The sequence below is a fragment of the Oncorhynchus mykiss genome, chromosome 1 (genome assembly GCF_013265735.2).
Source record: "Oncorhynchus mykiss isolate Arlee chromosome 1, USDA_OmykA_1.1, whole genome shotgun sequence".
In the NCBI taxonomy this organism is placed as follows: domain Eukaryota; kingdom Metazoa; phylum Chordata; class Actinopteri; order Salmoniformes; family Salmonidae; genus Oncorhynchus; species Oncorhynchus mykiss.
The window spans coordinates 67,705,205-67,724,745 of record NC_048565.1 but is presented as its reverse complement, the minus strand read 5'-3'; the positions used below and the strand labels follow the sequence as shown (position 1 = coordinate 67,724,745).

Below are 19,541 nucleotides of genomic sequence, written 5' to 3'. Positions count from 1 at the left end.
AGGCAAATGGAAATGGCTCCCAAGGATAAAGCAGACTTGTGGAGGTCTAAAAGTTTTTTTCTGGGGTCTTGGCTGATTTCTTTTGATTTTCCCATGATGTTAAGCAAAGAGGCACTGAGTTTGAAGGTAGTTTTTAAAATACATCCACAGATACACCTCCAAATGATGCCAATTAGCCTATCAGAAGCTTCTAAAGCCATGACATTTTCTGGAAGTTTCCAAGCTGTTTAAAGGCACAGTTAACTTAGTGTATGTAAACTTCTGACCCACTAGAATTGTGATACAGTGAACTATAAATGAAATAATCTGTCTGTAAACCTAAGTGTATGTAAACCTCCGACTTCAACTGTATATACAAATCCACAGGTTTCCTTAGTGCCGTTATCTGTGGGCCAGTGCAGAGGGTAGAGCCAGCCCATTGATTACCATTTACCACAAGAGGAACTGCATTTTTAGATCTTTCACTTTTCATACAGGACAGAAAGGAGGAATATGAAGTGAGAACTTAATGTCCCCTCATCTGAACCACTGTCCTTACCTCTTGACAGTTCGTATTGCCGGTGTGATGATGACGAGGAAGCCTCGTCAGAGATTGTGCCCCTGATAAGTTATGGTTCAACCTCTTGCATAGGCTCTATGTTTTGGCCAGTGTATTCTTAAAACGTTCTCTTTCAAGTCCCTGGTCCTATTGTGTCTGCTGTCTCTTCTATCTAATGTTGGCTTTTGCTTCACTTTTGTCCATACAAATGCGTAAAACAACATATATGCTGCATAGCTTTAGCAGTGCTTGTGGGTTTGCGCTCATAATGTGTGCTTATGTTTGTGTGCATGTCCGCTGAAATCCTAGTGTGTGTGTGTGTGTGTCAGGACAGTTTCTCTGTGAATTAAGCTAACAGTACATGGTAGATATTTAAGAAAAATACTTCACCCAAGCAGTAACTAGTGTTTTCCTGTCGTTTGTAACATGCAAGAAAACCATCTAGAATAATCTCAATGTGTAAATCTTTAATGTGTTTTTGTACAGCATCGGGCCTTTGAGTTTACCAAGGAAAGAAAACTATTCTCTATACAGCCTGTCCAATGTATCCATTTTTAAGTAAATAACCTTATTTTAGTACACAACTCTTTGGTCTGTCCTTGGGTTATTTACGCTTTCTTTTTGATGAGGCTTAACCTAGTAAGGTGTCTAGCACGTCCGTCTACTGGAGGAGAAACATACAGCATATTGATGTACTGTAATATAGAGTTCACCTCTTCACACAATCAATTCCTCTGTCCCTTCACTTAATTGATTTATGTTCACTGTAGTCTGTATGGAGCCAGTGTCTTGTAGAAAATGTTTTTTTCTATACCTGGGTCCTCATACATGTATAAGCAATGTTGCAGTCATAAAGCACTGAAGGCACACTATATTATGGTAGCATGTGATATCTTAACGATCCCACCTTCTATTCTGAGTCAGTGTTTCCTATAGAATATGGTTTTATGGTCCAGAATGCTGATGCTCCCGTTCCCCTTATAACAGCCTACAATAACTTCAGGGAGGTTGTATTGCAACGCTTCTAAGTGGTATACTGTATGACACAGGAAACATGTTTATACTCACTCAACCTTTTTATATACGCTCCTCCCAGTATCAATGTAAGAGATCGAAACACGGGTGGGATAGCAGCTGTTAGTCTAGTGATTTTGATTTTGCTCAGTCCAACGTCTCTCCTCTGACTGCAGACCGGCCACAGCTCCCTCAGGTGGTGTGATGAAGGAGAAGCCCAGCGAAGATGTTGTCGTTAGGTTCATCAGTCACCAGACTCCCTCCCAACAGTTCGAGGCGGAGCTCCTCTCCTTGCCGCAGCTGTAGGAGACACACGCGGGTGACGGGGCCATACGATGCCATCTTGTCCTGATGCAGAGTGGCAGCCAGCTCCCCATTCTCTCTCCTCAGCCCAGATAGCGAGGGACCAGGTTCAAAGTTCAATGTCAGCACGAAGAGGTAGACCCCTGCTAAAGGTGCTTGGAACATCCCAGTGTGAGTGGAGTACATCTGGCCGAGGTTTAGGGATGTGTCCCCCGACACCAGCAGGCTGTCACTTGGTCTGCTGCGCTGTATGCTTCTGGCCAGAAACATCAGGGGACTGTCCCTCAGCTTGGATAGAACTGAAAGAGAAGAGACAGGGAATTGTCAGCTGTTCTCTGCTATCTGTTCATATGAACCCTTGTGATAGACACTCAGTATACTTATGCTTGGATCACTTTATAAGCTTGAACTTAAAAAAAAAAAGTTCACCAGGGGGCAGTCTTGTGTTGTCTGTTAGTGTTGCTGGTAATGTTGATACCCTCAGTCATGCTAACAGCTCCTTTTAACCCATTGCTAACACTTACTTGAGGGTGTTGCACTGTATAGATCCCCAAGGATCTTTCTTTGTTTAAAGTGCATTCTGGTCTTAAGGGAGGTTTAGAAAGATGTGGCCCAGCATGATAGAGGTACCGATAACTGCCAAAATAAAGGAAACACCAACAGTGTCTTAATAGGGTGTTGGGCCACCACGACGGGGAACTGCTTCAATACTCCTTGGCTTAGATTCTAAAAGTGTCTGGAACTCTATTGGAGGGATACGACACTACTTCCATGAGAAATTCCATAATTTGGTGTTTTGTTGATGGTGGTGGAAAACGCTGTCTCAGCTGCCTCTGCAGAATCTCCCATAAGTGTTCCAATTGGGTTGCGATCTGGTGACTGACAAACACACACACACCCTTTTAACCCCCTATGCTCCTATGACACCCCTCTTTCAAAGTCTTTGCTAGAATCTCAATTGCATACTCCTCACGTCCTCTCTCCTCTCCGCCTCCTCAAAATCCATTGGATGAGAAAGCCAGAGATCCCTCCCCTCTGACCTTCTCTTCCAATGGGTTTTGAAAAGGAGGCAAGGAGAGGACATGAGGAGTATGCAGTAGATGAAAGGCCACTGAGATTTAGCCACTGTAGGCAAAATAATGAGCAACTGGGCATTTTTAAACGTGACCCTAAGTATGATGGGACATTACTTACTTAATTAACTCAGGAACCACACCTGTATGGAATCACCTGCTTTCAATATAATTTGCATTCCTCAAGTGTTTCCTTTATTTTGGCAGTTCCCTGTTTTTTTTATAGATTGATGCCTACCTGATGTATCCCTCCTGCTGCGAAGGTTAGCACGCTCTCCAATATGATCTTTTATCCCCTCTTTCTTGTCCTTGCGCTTCCTCTCTCTCTTCCTTTCCTTCCTCTTCATCAGGGCCCACAGCTGGTCCAGGTCCAGGGTGCTCTCTGATTCGGCCAGCCCCTCTGAGTTACTGAAGACATTCTTAAAGAGCCGCAGATGATTCTCTAGACCCTTCCTCAGCCAGGCCACCTCCACCTGCATTTTGGCCTCCACACCACCAGAGGTGCTGTCTTTGGTGATGTTGCAGCTGGCAGGGCAAGGCCTGTACTCCAGCCTGTTGACCTTCTCCCCCAGCTCCTCCACTGCTTTCTCAAGGCTCTGCAGGTCACTGTCCGAGTAGTCTTGCCGGTCCTCAGAGGCTGCTGAGTCCATGAGGTGGTCACTCCTCTGGTCTCCACTCCTCCTCTTCAGCCCGCGGGAGGCCAAGTCTACTAGCACGGAGGGCTCGTCTGAGGATGGGACTTCCTCTGCCCGGGCAGCGTCCAGCAGGGTGGTGAGGCTGAGGTTCTGGCCCCTGATCTGGTGCTGCATGTGCTGGAGCCTCTTCTGCAGCGCGGGGATGGAGTGAGCCTCCTGTTTGTGGAGGGGCCAGTCCATGAACCCCATCACCTCCTCCCCCAGGAGCATCTCCAGCACTTCAGTGTGGCGGATGGCGTCCTTCAACAAAGAGTAAAAGGAGCTGGAGAGGTGGCGCATCTCAGCCTCCAACCTCTTGTCGCTCTCCTGCAGGCTGAGCACGTCCCTGTGGCTGCCCAGGACTGAGGTCATCAGCTGAGTCAGGTTGTGTTGGAGAGTTCTGCTCTTCTCTTGCTCGAAGGCCAGGGAGGCCATGACGTCGTCCACAGAGGGACCCCAGTGCTCCGACCCAGCATCGGTGCTTCCATCCAGGGCCAGCCGATTGTCGTTGGCCAGCTCGGTGACGTTGGTCAGGCCCTGCTCCAGACGGGAGAAGGAGGCGGTGAATGCCTTGCAGTCACAGTCTCCGGCAGCGCTGACGTTCTGGTAGAATTGTGTGTACAGGTAGTCCATGTCAGTCTCCATCTCCTGCAGCTGCTCTGAGTGGATGGTCAGGTTGCTGGCCAGTTCATTGACACGGTTCAGCACGGCTACTTTAGCTGCTTCCACCTCCAGGCCCGTCTCCATGAACTGGATCTGGCTGTTCCTCCCCGTCTGGGCAATGTTCTCCTCAAGGTCTCGGAAGCCCCTCTTCAGGTCCAGGACGTTGTCATTGGCCATCTCAAGGTCTTCCACCAGGGCATTTACCCTCACTGTGTTGTTGACCACCTTGTTGTCCAGACGGGCGATAGCCTCCCACACTGCTGAGTCCTTTGGAGGCTGCTGGACCTGACTGGGATGGACCTGGCTGGGTTCTCTCCTGGCCCCTGGGTTGGTCAGGTGCCTCTGGAGCACTTCACTCAGACGGTCCTGCTCCAGCTTCATGTCTGACAGGGTGGCATTCATGGACTGGAGATTAACCTACCCAGGAGCCATGAAAGACATGAAGAATGTTTTTCTCACTTAATGCCCATAATGTGCAAGTCTAAAAGTCTGTTACTAACGCAAAAGTGAGGAACTAAATCTAAAAGTTTTTAATTATGAAATAGTTGCGTTACCATGCCATGAGATACATTAATGAGGGATTCGCTGACCTGTAACATCTTGTGGTTGCGTTTGATCTTGCCATCAATGTCTGTCTTGAAATTGGTGATGTTATAGTGCAGCATGGCATGCTGGGAGTGTAGCCTGTCTGCCATCTCAGCTCTCTGTCTCTCCAGTTCCCTCCTCACCTCCTTGGTGTCTTGGAAACTCTGCTCCAGCTTAACCTCCAAGGCCTCGGGACCCTCTCCAGCCCCTGCTCCGCGCAGGGCTGCCTCCTCTACCTCCCACTGAGAGTTCTGGAGCAGAGCCACATCCCGGGACAGACCTTCAACCTCCTGGGTTAGGTGCTCCAAGGTGCGGTTGAAGCCATCCAACATGGGCTGGAGCTGGGACATTAGCAGGGCCATCATGTGGAGCAGAGGGAGGGGAGACTGGGAGTCTTGGTAGGGCAGTAGAGGGACAGCTTCCACCTCATCCCTGATTGGATCTGGGAGATAATCCAGGAAGTCAGAGCACAATATTTACTCACATCAATCGGTTTAAAGCATCAGAACTAGACATATTTTCAGTTTTAGACATATCCACTTTGTAACTGCACAAGGCTGAGATGACACCTCAACAATTGTACACACACATCAATGTGTATAGGAACAGAGCAAGGCTCCTTTTCAATACCTGTCAGAATGTATTATCTTGTAAAGGCCATTCATATCAGTTGTGCCATTAGTTCTTTAGGAACAGTTATGAGAGCCCTTTGTCTCTCAAGAAATCTTCAACATGTGTTTGGTTTTATCCCCAAAAATTGTTTTCAAAGTCAAATGGCAAGCTGCCAAAAATAGGAATAATAACATTTTCAGACCTATATTTGGACATTTAATTTCCCTTATGTATTGGTCTTCCTGACTGAACCCCTTTGTTACAAGAAAGCCCAGTGAATAATTGTTGGATTGGTTTGTTTCATGGCCGTGCTTTTGCACCCCAGAGACGGCCCTAATGGACGCAGTTCCTTTTACAATGGTACAGGCTCCAGGGATTTTCACATCTTCCTACAAACTGTCTGTGTGAGTGTCTATGTCTGACATTGAATTCCCCCACCCACATGTATTAATTACCAGACTGATTACTGCTGTGCAGCGAACATTGATGTAAACTCACGAGATCAGGCAACTTGCGAGGCTACACATGTATGCCCCCTGGGAATAAGTCCCAGTTCTGACACTGTCACCCTTGTATCTGGACAGAGTCCAGACCCCCAAGCTGCTCTGCTTTAAAGTGTGATCACAGGGCCTTTCGTCATTTAGGGCTTGTTTTTCTAATAACATTGGAAAGACCCTCCATTAATTCAGGGAGAAAAGCACTGTTCCCTCATGCTTTCCCTCTAAGAGGTCAGATACAGTGAGGTCATACTGAGAGAGGAAATCAGGTCGCCCCCTGCCATGAGAGTTTTACAAAGTTGGAAGAGGTTCTCTATTTTTTTTAAATCCCACCGATCAAAAGAAGTAGAAAATTAGTGTTTTCAAATAATTTCACTAATTTCCCTGCTATGTTAAAGAGAAACTTTAACAATAACATGTAGGCCGATTTGTCTTTAGTCTGAGTTGATGGAAGTCTGATCGGTAATTTATTCAGCCAGACATTACGTCATGGCCTTAGCCTGTTGAGTCTTTCCCAAACAAGAATAATATGTCACAGGAAGTGAGAATGTACCACAGCAGCAAAACTATGGCACCCTTCACTGTGTGTGGCTGTAATATGAGACCTCACGCTATATCACCATCCCACTGCGGATTACATCATCCACACACACAATGTAATGGGGGGGGGGGGCATTTTTACCAGAAGAAAGAGAGGATTTCCTGAGAAGGAAGCTGTAATGAGTATAAGGGGGGGGGGGGGGGGGGGGGGCACTAAGCTAGAGGTGTCACTGTGGAGGGATGGAGTCGTGGAAATGCTCCCCATAGATGTACGTGTATTTTTCCTGGTCAAGCCTTCCCCCTTTCAACTGTTTTTTTTTTACAGCACTATTCTAAAGCCTGTCGATTCTCTCTGAGGATGTGAATGAGACAGGCAGTTGACCAGACAGTAGTGCATAAATAACAGCTGGGAGTTCTAACATGCCAGACAGGAGCTTAGAGAAATAGGAGTATTTCACTGTCAGTTTTGTATTAACATTGAATTTACTTTTTTTATTGACTGAGATGGTGAGTGAGCAGGTGTGTCCAGTATGTGTCTTTGCATGAGTGTCTCAGAGGTTAGAGCAGGGGTCATACATGGGTTTAGGAGTATTGATGATTACCCTGTCTCCTTTTCATGGCCCTGATTTTAGGGGTGTTGATTACCCTGCCTCCTTTTCATGGCCCTGATTTTAGGGGTGTTGATGATTACCCTGTCTCCTTTTCATGGCCCTGATTTTAGGGGTGTTGATGATTACCCTGTCTCCTTTTCATGGCCCTGATTTTAGGGGTGTTGATTACCCTGCCTCCTTTTCATGGCCCTGATTTTAGGGGTGTTGATGATTACCCTGCCTCCTTTTCATGGCCCTGATTTTAGGGGTGTTGATTACCCTGCCTCCTTTTCATGGCCCTGATTTTAGGGGTGTTGATGTTTACCCTGCCTCCTTTTCATGGCCCTGATTTTAGGGGTGTTGATGATTACCCTGTCTCCTTTTCATGGCCCTGATTTTAGGGGTGTTGATGATTACCCTGCCTCCTTTTCATGGCCCTGATTTTAGGGGTGTTGATGTTTACCCTGTCTCCTTTTCATGGCCCTGATTTTAGGGGTGTTGATGTTTACCCTGTCTCCTTTTCATGGCCCTGATTTTAGGGGTGTTGATGATTACCCTGCCTCCTTTTCATGGCCCTGATTTTAGGGGTGTTGATGTTTACCCTGCCTCCTTTTCATGGCCCTGATTTTAGGGGTGTTGATGTTTACCCTGCCTCCTTTTCATGGCCCTGATTTTAGGGGTGTTGATGATTACCCTGTCTCCTTTTCATGGCCCTGATTTTAGGGGTGTTGATGATTACCCTGTCTCCTTTTCATGGCCCTGATTTTAGGGGTGTTGATGATTACCCTGTCTCCTTTTCATGGCCCTGATTTTTAGGGGTGTTGATGTTTACCCTGCCTCCTTTTCATGGCCCTGATTTTAGGGGTGTTGATGATTACCCTGTCTCCTTTTCATGGCCCTGATTTTAGGGGTGTTGATGATTACCCTGTCTCCTTTTCATGGCCCTGATTTTAGGGGTGTTGATTACCCTGCCTCCTTTTCATGGCCCTGATTTTAGGGGTGTTGATGATTACCCTGCCTCCTTTTCATGGCCCTGATTTTAGGGGTGTTGATTACCCTGCCTCCTTTTCATGGCCCTGATTTTAGGGGTGTTGATGTTTACCCTGCCTCCTTTTCATGGCCCTGATTTTAGGGGTGTTGATGATTACCCTGTCTCCTTTTCATGGCCCTGATTTTAGGGGTGTTGATGATTACCCTGCCTCCTTTTCATGGCCCTGATTTTAGGGGTGTTGATGTTTACCCTGTCTCCTTTTCATGGCCCTGATTTTAGGGGTGTTGATGTTTACCCTGTCTCCTTTTCATGGCCCTGATTTTAGGGGTGTTGATGATTACCCTGCCTCCTTTTCATGGCCCTGATTTTAGGGGTGTTGATGTTTACCCTGCCTCCTTTTCATGGCCCTGATTTTAGGGGTGTTGATGTTTACCCTGCCTCCTTTTCATGGCCCTGATTTTAGGGGTGTTGATGATTACCCTGTCTCCTTTTCATGGCCCTGATTTTAGGGGTGTTGATGATTACCCTGTCTCCTTTTCATGGCCCTGATTTTAGGGGTGTTGATGATTACCCTGTCTCCTTTTCATGGCCCTGATTTTAGGGGTGTTGATGTTTACCCTGCCTCCTTTTCATGGCCCTGATTTTAGGGGTGTTGATGATTACCCTGCCTCCTTTTCATGGCCCTGATTTACCTCCTAAAGCACAGTCACAATCCTGGCCTTGGTGGTCCTAACTTATAGCTTATTTAACCAGGCATCCTAACGTTTTCCCACTGTGATTAACATGATGTTAGTACAGCACTGGTGATTCTAAGGTCCCAACTTACCTCCATGGTTGAAATCCCGCTGGTGGTGGTTAGGGTTGTGGGGGTGGTCGTAGCCATGGTGAGGGATGTGCTCCTGGGCCTGTCGAGGGTATGAGGGGGACTCTCGGGACTCTGTGTGTTTGTTGTTGTTGTCAGCCTCTGAGGCATGGAGTTCGTGCAGAGGATTCTCAGACACCTGGAAGTCATTCTGCTCCCTCTCAGCCTGGTGGGTGAGTCTAGACTGTGCACCTAGACCGACAGACAACAGACAGATTGATGGGATGTTAGGAGAGGCTTTCATTCAACACAGTGGCACAGAGTAGTAGCTGTGTCTCTCTTCCCTGACCATGAGAGCCATAGCATTGGGTTAGCTCTCTGTCCCCCCACTTCTGACCCCACTTCAGCCAACCCTGTGTGTGTGTGCTTGATTGGTGTGTGTAACACAATGGCTATTCGACTCCAGTAGTGGTCAATAATTAGTTATGAGACCTTTGCGGTTTAGGAAGCCCTCTCTATGAGGGGCGTGGAGGTACTGAAAGCGGACCAGCCAATAACGGGGGACTTTACGTCTTTATTTTGGCCTAGAATTGGCCCAAAAGGGCAGATGGTTATTTTTAGGTCCCTAGTTATTTCTAGGTCACACCCCCTTTACAGCCTTGCTTGATGCCCTGAGAACGGTTCACACACCCTTTCCTCCCTCCCCTGGGAGATGAACTTCCCACGGCCTGCTATAGCTTTTATACAAATGCACGTTCTTCTGGCGCACTAGCGTTTCCTCAGTTTGTTTGAGGCAGAGAGGGCGGCACGGGGCGTTTGATTGAAGGCCAGCTTACCCAGTCAACCCCCCCCACCCGACATGTAAACAGGCGGGTCAGATGAGCAGACCTACCTGTGTGGTGAGGCTCAGTGTCTCCGGAATGTGGTCGTCCTGCCACCGTAGGGTCCGCAGGGTCAGACACTGAGGAAAAGAGGGGGAAAGAGGAAGTGAGAGGATAGCAGGATAGCAGGGAGTGGATGTTACTTTTATTGGTTCCACCAGCTTTCGTGAACACATGACTTTCTCAGTCGGTGTCTATCGGCGAGTTAAGGGCCATTTCACGCATGGGAAATCTGTTTGAGATTTAACCTAAATCTTGCTCTTAGTACAAAGAGTCAGAGCCAAACTCATTAACTAATCCAGGAGAAAGTCTAGAGTAGGCCTGTGGAAACATATTGCACCATGAGGTTACTTCTTATGCCAAAATGCAATTTCTAACACTCAACCGTGTTGATGCTCGTCGACTTAGGGGCCGTGGCAGCCCATCATTCAGGGCAGAAAATTGGGGGGGGGGGTCTTGCCTGTTTTGCATGTTATTTTGGCATTAATATGTGTCACATATCAGTTTGAAAGCAATGTAGAAATAAAAAAAATGATTCAGTTAATAAAGCTGCATATAAAGCTCCAAAATGCAGGTGTTTCAGCTTTCTGTGGTGGTGGTGGGGCAAGCCAGCAAAAAATAGGATCATATTTCCGTGATTGGCTCAGGGTTCTGTCACTCATGGGGACACTACGTCATTGCCAAGTTTATGTCCTTAGTAAGAGTATACATCCAAAATGTCAGCCCTTTGGGTCCTGCCATAGAGTTTTATATTACAAGTGGCCTTCCAAGAAGACTCCAGGTCATTGGCCACGGATAATATTACATCAAATCACGTTACATGTACAGTAGCTTTGATTGGACTGATCATGTCAACATCTTACTTTCCAAGTCTTAGCTAGCAGTCATCATGAATCAAGTCAACAATCTACTGGCAAATCCTTTTTAATCATTGTCATATGATGAGAAATTATAGATAAAACGTATCGGTGCTCATCGGCCATGAAGATTACACAACAGGTTGGAAATTGCAAATTCAACAATGAGTCGTTTGGAAGGAATCAGTGGCCAACTGCAAGCACTGCAAAGCAAACAGTAGCCTGCTATTCAAGCCTGTGTTTTTTTTTCTCCCCAGAGTTCCCACCATAAATCCAGAGAATGACAGACTTTGATGGCAAAGTTTGATAACAAAACCACCTTCATGTTTAAGTGAGCACATCACAAGCCAAGGTGAGTCCAAAGAAGTGTTTCTTGTGTAGTAAGCTGTTAGTAGCCCATGTGCCTCACCCTAATAATTTGGTGTATTTTCACCTCTTAATTTCGCCTAACGTTACTGTTCTGACTCGGTGGTGCTGCACATGTAGCCTATAACCTGTTTGAGAAATGTCATCTAATATTGTAAGAGCTTTCATTGTCTGCTTTTATGCCCCCTTTATTTATACCAACGGTTCTGACTTGGTGTACAGGGAAAATACTGTAAGAGCAGACCATGTTCTGCCTTCTGTCGCTGTACTTTTCAAGTGCTGAACACATAGTCATGTTGACTACGTCCATCGTAGCTCGCTCGTTAATGTTTTAATCGAAATTACAGAATGCCTCTTATCCGCTCATCTTTCCCTTATGCCATAGTTTCTACATCTCAATTGTCAGTAGAACCCACATTTCTTTAAGCAAGTCAGCCATATCAACTATGTTTTTAAAAAGGCAGTAAAGAAGACTGAATGAACTGTTTCGTTGCCAGACAAGGCTGCGCTGATAGCCAGGTGTAGCAGTGGTAAGGGTTCACTCCATTGCACTGGAAAGAAAGCTCTGTTGTTGGGACAGCTTTATGTTGGCCCTAACAGTATGTGGGCACCGCTTGTCACCATTATAGTGCAATTAATGTATTGTTTAGTGTAGTGTCTTTTCTGGCATGCATCTGAACATATTTTGTTTGTTTGCCCCACCAAGATGTACATGCTAAAATCGCCACTACTAGGGGTCCTAAAGTATACAGCATGTGTGCATCTCTGTTTCAGTACCTGTTTCCTCACAGTTCTCCCCTCCGTGTCCTGGGCAGCACCTCCACAACAGGGCTGTGAAGATCTTTTGCTTCTCTCTGTACACTGGCCGGGTAGAGAGCTTGTACCTAAACACAGAAAACAAGGTTACAACCACACACACACATTGGATTTTGCCTGCAAATTGAACTGATGGATCGTAAATAAGATGTGTGTTGGAGATATTTGTGTTATCATTGTTATTATATGAGAATGCTGGATCGAGCAGTGTGTGGGGAATTTGAGTGTGCATTGTCAATCTGTAATGTAAGGCAGTGTGCTGTTAACATGTGGTTGAAGTTGACGTTTGAATGCACAGTGGGCTGAACTCACATGACGAGCTGGCAGTCAGGCGTGCCATTGGGACAGGGGCTCTGGGACTTGATGGTGTATTTTTCTGTGCCACAGGATTCAACAATGGATTCAATGCGGCGGTGCACGAATGCACACCAGTTTCTGGAAGAGCACACAAGCACACAGCGTCATTCCATTGATACTGTGCAATATCTATGTGTAATGAAACAGGAAGACGGGAGACGGTTGAGATAATCAGGTTGCCAGGGGTGAAGGTCCATCTTCCTCCTGGACTTACAGCTCTCTCCGTCTTTGCTGCTGCTGCTGTCTCACAGTTTGCTTGTTTGCAATTCTGTGGTTATCCTTCCTGTTTCTACAGGTCAGGGCTACAAACATAACATCCGCTCCAGAGAGGCACCGACCACTGGACTTTCCCATAACTTAACAGTTATAATTCATAGTGTTCCTTTTCATTTATCTTGATTCATTGTGAACAGGGCTAAAAATGTAAATCCATGCGGCAGCATCTGCCTTTTCATTCATCCTTATTTGGGTGCTGTTAGACTCTTGAAGCATGTATTGTTTGGGTGGCCTGCATTTCAAAAGGCGTTTCACAAATATTTTTCAGTTTTACCGGGGCTTTGTTGTTGAGTTGTCTTATCGCTCCTAGTGCGGTCTCCCTCCTGACCCCTATCTACCCCCCACTTTTACAGTCCGCTTCAGAGCCTTGGCATGGTGACTCACCCACCTGGTTCCTCCCAAGGGTAGCGCTGAAACAAGGATTCCCTGCTTACAACTCTGCCTTCTCAGCACGTACATAGCGCCTAATGACCGGCCAAAGACATCTATGGGCTGGATTTCTTTTCAGGACCTTCACACCGCTGTCTGCATATCTAATCAGGGAAATGGTATTCCCTTTCATTTTCCAGCAGAATTGTTTGATTTCAATGAATTCCACAAGTATTTATCTATCTCAGATGGTTTCTGGAGACTTATGCCGTCGTATTCCATTTGACCCCCATGACCTTAATTTGCTACAGCGGCTCTCCCCTTCTGACCCTGCCTAACCAGCACGTCACTGATCTGTGCTAACCTGTTCCAGACCGACTGTCCAAACATCCCATTAGAGAAGATGAAAGATAGCCAGGGGTCAGTCTACATCACAGCAGGGGTCATCTCTCCACCGGCCCCTGACCCAGGTGAAACAGGTGTGGAGGGGGGATGGATTTCACCACTCCTGGGTGGCCCTGTCTGAGACGAACCCCACGCCCCCTTGTCCCTCGCAATCAAGACACGATCAGACGTGAGGTCATCAACGAGGGAAAGAGTTGACTGTAAACACCAGGCGAGCAGGCGCCCTGGGGCCCCTCGAACTGATGCGTGTGATGGGGGAGCAGTTAGTGTGACACGTCAGATCTGGTTTTTAGTGTTTTTTTTCTGGCTCACCTTGCTGAACCTGTGACTCAGAGACGGGGATGGAAAGGCGAAGTGAAGTGGCTGTCATGTTTTGCCAAACCACTCCCTCCCACTGTGGTCTGTAGCATTGTACGGAGGGGACGCCGGTCAAGGGTTAATTAACTCTGCGTGTGTGTGTTTATGTGCGTTTGACTGCGAGGTTTTCCTACTCAGGAAAACCTCGATCTGACCTAGCTCAACCGTTCAAGGTTAAGAATCCCTTTTAGACATAGATATGAATGCATGTGCCATTCTCAGCCTTATCCCCCCTCTCTGTTCCTCAGTCATGGTACCAGGACCTTGTATTGGAAGATCCTCAACATGAGTGTGTCATTGGCTCTCTAATCTACCACCTCTGTGTCCGGGCCACACCAAACAAAGACCCTTGAAGTATTCAGAGGTGCAGCTGCAGAGGAGTGGAGAGGATTCAACCAAAATACTTCCTCTGTTTCCAAGACAACAGGTGGTTAACAAGCAAGTGACCGCATCGTTGTGGCCCTGATATTGGAGTGTGGCCAAAGTCCTTCATGTATTGCACAGACACACGTACCGCCACGGCTCGTTTGAGAATTATTCTAGACTGCAGAGCCCGAGAATGTGTAGAGACCGGAGACATTTGGACCTCTACTGATGAGGAGAACAAGAGGGTTCACCTTTTCCCTCACTCCGATCCAAGCCTGTCTTTCTCTTGGCCAGGATAGCTATACATGCGTGGGCTCTGTAGGAGGGGAACTCATGCTGAATAAAGAGTTAGTGGGAGGGGTGTCACAACAACCCAGCACTAATCTCATATTTCATAAACTGAGAGATTCCCCTCGAACAGTCTCCAGCTCTACCACAGTGTTCACCTCCACACAGACTAAACAGTGCCACAACAAACAAGCTCCTCTAATAAATGTTCAGTACGTGAGGATCGCCATAAGACAGCAAATACAAGGAGATTGTTTCCCTTCCGATGCCAAACAGATCAAATCTTGAGCAATATCCTTGTTCAGCAGGACTGAATGTAAACTCAGTGTGGAATGTTTGGTGGAATGACTGGAGGGTCACTGATACTTTGACTATTTGTCCCCGTACAGTTTGTTTTGGCCTCTAGTGTGTCACAAACGGTGTTCTGCGCTTGAGCTCGTCTTTTGATATTACACAATAGAACAATATTATGCCATTTTTTACAATATGGGAACGTTGGTCTGGTGGCCCCTGCTCTTTCTGCTATCCCAAGTGAAATGTGCACTAACTTGCTGGCAGAGAAAAAAAGTGGAGACTGGATTCTTACCAGACCCCAGCAGTGGCAATGTGGTTCATAAAATTCTAGGAATTAGGTTTCTCACATACTGCTTGCTTGAACAGTTGAACATTTTCATTGGAAATTCACATTTCTCAATATGAATTCCAATTTGTCAATGTCCTCTTGACCTCTACGATTACTTGCCCCTTTCCCTTCAACCCCACCGGCATGCTACTCGCTTGGCAGGCCTGCGTCAGATCTGCCCCATGTCACTTACTCCTGGTCTGCTGTGACATCATGGGAGGGCCATTCCTGGGAGAGCACAATAGCTGTGTAATTACCTCCTGTAGGCCTACGGCTCCCATCTCTGGCTTCAACCAGGAAGGAAGTCTCTGACGCTCTCATACATCGTAACCTACTCTATCCTGGGACACTCCCCCACGCAGCATATCAACAAACACAGACAACATACACACTCTGGGGAAGATGTGAGAATCTCAAATCCTTTCCCCCAGTCACTTTCCACTGCAAATGCATTTGGCAAACCCTCACACAGCTTTGGTGGGGAGTTTCTCTATCATGGTGATATGATACTAGAGCTGTGTTCACACTTCGACACCGGCCTCTCCCACAGTCTAATCATTGAGGTCAGTGGGGTTGATTAGGCCTCTGGCTGGGAGGAGAGCCGAGGTTGCCAAACAGTTTTTTTTTTTTTACCTTTTATTTAACTAGGCAAGTCAGTTAAGAACAAATTCTTATTTTCAATGACGCCCTAGGGACAGTGGGTTAACTGCCTTTTCAGGGGCAGAACGACAGATTTGTACCTTGTCAGCTCGGGGATTCGAACTTGCAACCTTAGTCCAACGCTCTAACCACTAGGCTACCCTGCCGCCCCGGTTAATCAAGTTAGCTAAGAGGCTCTGTAGTCTTGTTCAAGGTTGAAGAGTCATGTCATGACGCTAAATCCGTTTTTTTATTTTTTATAGTACTAACAACACCAGACCCAGATACTCCTTTTGCAAGATAAGTGAAGAACTAATATTAACAGAAGAGCTTTGTTTTTGGTTTCAAAGCCCAGACTCCTCTTTGCTTGTTGCTTATACAGTACAGCTGGCCTGGATAACACTGTCCCCTTTATACTGCGCCGTGGCCTTTTTTACATGTTTTATTTAGTTCAAGAAAAGCCACATTGTGTCGGAGAGTGTTCAAAGTGTGGACCCTGACTGCTGCAGATGTTGATTCAGAAACAAAAGAGAAAATAACCAGATGATTATGGAGGCCCTGTTAGCCATTGAGTCGACATGGACTCTGAAACCCGACTGTACACAAAAGGCCTTTGTGCCAATGCCACTGGCAGAGCAGCAAGGCCAAGCACACTGAGAATCAAAGCTGATTCCCTTAGGCCATATTTTATGACTGTGAGTCAGAGGTTGAGTGTAAAGTAAGCGCATAGCAGCAACAAAGCAGAATTTGCCACACATCCATTCCAGACACGAAGCCATTCGTGCTGCGTCGGTGGTGGGTTGGAAGGCCCTTTTCCGAGTGGTCCGGAACGGCCGGCTGAGAGAGAGGAAGGGAGCGGATGGGACGGAGTTTCCGCTCTGGAACCTGGAGCTGGGAGATGTAATCAGCGGAGCCCACGGCAGAGCCTCCCGCGAGGGGGGTAAGTACAGCCTCAGAACCCTTCTACGGACCCCAGCCGGAGCGTCAGGTTTTAGACTTGAACATGTCTTGATTTCATTATTTTAGCTTTTCTTCCTATTATGTTGATTGTAATGATAGTGCGTAATGAAATACATTTGTGTAAAAGGACAGTTAATCATGCAATGCCATTAGCGATGATGCTACAGATGGTACCTCCATCACACACTAGAGTGCTCTACGTTGCATTTAAATATCTGAGCAGAATGAATTAAAACAGCTGAAGCAGTTAAACTACTCCTCCCTCATACTTGCCTTGTTCATGGGTTCTTGTATTGAGTTGCTTAGCCTGTTGTCTGGGCCTGCTCCACTTTGCGTCCACACAGTTCTGTTTGCTAGCTACAATGTAGTAGCCCACAGGTCTACAGTACATTCCCTCCCTGTCTGTGGCCTTTCAGAGCTCCCAATGGCCCAAAGCCTCAGGTCAGCCGTGAGCCGTCCATCCCGACGCCCCTCGCATATCCACATTCATCGCCCCACCCCCTGGGTTCTTACACATGCATTGTGTGCAGAATGAAACCTCCTCAGACCCAGCAGTGAAGCACAATGTTTGTACTACCGGAGGGAATTATCCTAGCATCGTAGCACACACACATACGTATCATCTAGACCCTGAGCACTCTCTCAGGCGGTATACACACCAAAACAACCGGATCTGTTACACCCTGGGGATGCCAATAACACTGTACTGAAAACCATTCAGCACTAAAATACACTGAGATCTGATCTGTTAGTCAGTGTTATTCATGTGCTAAAAGGTACTCCGACACTGTTGGAGGACAAATATAAGTTTGTAACAACAAAAAATGGACATTTTAAGAAGAAACGCTTTTTCCTTTGCATAGTTGGTGCTCACTCTGACATTTCAGTTTACAGAATGTTTTATTTATTTGTATTCTTAACAACCAATGTGTTTTCCCTTTACAGATTACAAGGCCGAAGTGCATAGATTTTTTTTAACAATGAAGAGGAAGGACTCTCCTGAATACCTTTTCACATATCCAGTCTAACCATGAACCTGGGTTGAATTCCGAGGTAGCAAAATACAGTATACTTTTTCCATTGCAGAGTAAGAGCTCTTCACACACTGACTGAATATACCTCTATTCACAAGTTGAACCTCTCATTGACCCCCCCAGCCTCCTCCGCCAGAAGAGCCTCCAATTAAAATTGTCCATCAGAGATATCACGGGTCACAACCTCACACTCCCCGGCCCAAACCTGCACTCCATTACAGTAATGGGGGTGACACACAAGAAAAAGGTATTCTTTGAACAACATCGGAAAGTAAACGTTTAAGTGGCTGCTCTTAAGGAGGGCTAATCGCTTGCTGTTTGGGCTAGCTCCCCAGGGAGCACATTATCGGGAGATCAGACAATTTGGGGTGTAATGTATGTATCTGGGTTAGAAGAATGACGGTGTCCAGTAACTGTCTGGAGCAAAGATCAGGCTCTGCCAGCAGCTTGGGCTTTGAGCACAAAGTACAGGAAACCTATGGCTGTCTTATGGCTTTCTCTGCCATTAAGATGAATTGCTATTGATTAGGCTTGGCGAAGGAAAACCATGAGCCTAGTTATGACACACCCGGCCAGTGAAACCGTAGCAGTTTGTTTACGGACTCCTTCTGCTGAGGGCACATGTAAATATTTGCTCAACCACTTTGCCTTTTGTTTAGTTTCCCCCATGAGCACAAGCTTCGTGCTGATTGCAGAGGAAGATTGAAGAGATACCAAATGTTTCCACATAGGAGAGGTCGGAAAGAGTTGAATGTGCTGAGAGGGGAAAAGCCTGCAGGCTGACACCCCCTTTTGAAACCCAGCCCTCATAAAATACGTATTTCTAGGCATTTGTGTGCTACCCCAGGTTCTCAACCTGGGTAGTTGCTGCTATTACATACATGCTGGTAGACCAAACATTGAATGTTCTGTTAGATGTGCATACTGAGAAAGTGCATGTTTGTAGATCCACAGGTGGTGTGTTTTTCGACTCCTATAGATACTTGTCTGCACTGGCTGCCTATCAGCTGAGAAGTGACTACTGTGAACAAACTTACCCGGTGCGGGCTGGGTAGCTCCCTCCCTCTCCTGGTGCTGGTGCAGTCTCCTTGGGCAGCAGACCCAGGGGGTGTTGTCCAGGACCAGCCTGATGGGGTTGCCCATGTGGTCCGTGCCTTACGGGGTGGTGGGCAGAGCCAGGGATGTCAGGTCTGCGGCCATGGGGTCCATTCCTCATGTGGGGGATGTCAAACTTCCCAGGTCCAGGGTGGACACCCACCCCCTGGGTATCCCAGCCTCCTCTCTCCACAGGCAAACCTTGGTCCTCTTCCTCCACCTCAGGGTCTCTAGCCCTGACCTCACAGTGGGCCGTCACCATCAGCCCCAGCACCAGCAGCATCAGTTCCCCCACGGCTGTCATGTCTGCTTCCCTGCCTGGTCCTGATCTATCCACGCTAGCTAGCTGCCAAAAGCATCTGAGGCCTCTCCGGGACTGCTATTTGTTTTAAGAGTTGGTTTTGGAAATACCCCGCCCCATCTCCAAAAATCCTCCCCAGTCTCAGATTCCCCTCCCCCTGTTCCCCTCACTCACATATACTCGCAGAACACATGCACTCACACCACATCTCCCCTCCTTCTGAAGTTTTCAAAGCTCTCCAACAATCCTCGGAAATGAGCCTCCCACCCACCAGCCAGTTCCCTATGGAAAGGTCGCAGGCCCTGGAACAATGAGCCTGGCTGTGTCTCTCTCCCCTCTCTCAGGCCCACAGGCTGGAGGTGTTATTAGGATCCCCCCCCCCCCACCACCACACACACAAGCACAAACGCAGCACACACACACCAGCCGGGCCGGTGAGGAAGCAGCCCATTTCTCTTGGCAAGTTGGCAGGTCACTGGAATTCTAATGTTCTTATCACCTCGCCTCTGTCTCTCTTCCTCCGATTGGCATAGTGCAGGAAAAGGATGTTAGGGGAGAGAGCGAGGGATTGGACGTGTTTTTTAAAGGAGTGTAAAGGGGTGTTAGCCAGTGGATATAGTGAATCAGTCAAATGTATCTGCATGGGAGAGACTTCAAGACTTCCCCTCTG

The 19,541-nt window shown here is 47.1% G+C and overlaps 1 protein-coding gene across 1 annotated transcript; it reads right to left on the bottom strand.

The window, feature by feature from the left end:
• Positions 1–385: 385 nt before the first annotated feature.
• Positions 386–18,955, bottom strand: mmrn2a (multimerin 2a). The gene is made up of 8 exons (XM_021609153.2): positions 18,513–18,955; positions 12,115–12,237; positions 11,764–11,870; positions 9,775–9,843; positions 8,907–9,134; positions 4,856–5,292; positions 3,167–4,682; positions 386–2,154 (listed from the first exon to the last, which is right to left on the bottom strand). The coding sequence occupies exons 1-8, from the start codon at positions 18,872–18,874 to the stop codon at positions 1,745–1,747; spliced, it is 3,252 nt and encodes a 1,083-aa protein (XP_021464828.2). The 5' UTR covers positions 18,875–18,955; the 3' UTR covers positions 386–1,744.
• Between the last annotated feature and the right edge of the window lie 586 nt (positions 18,956–19,541).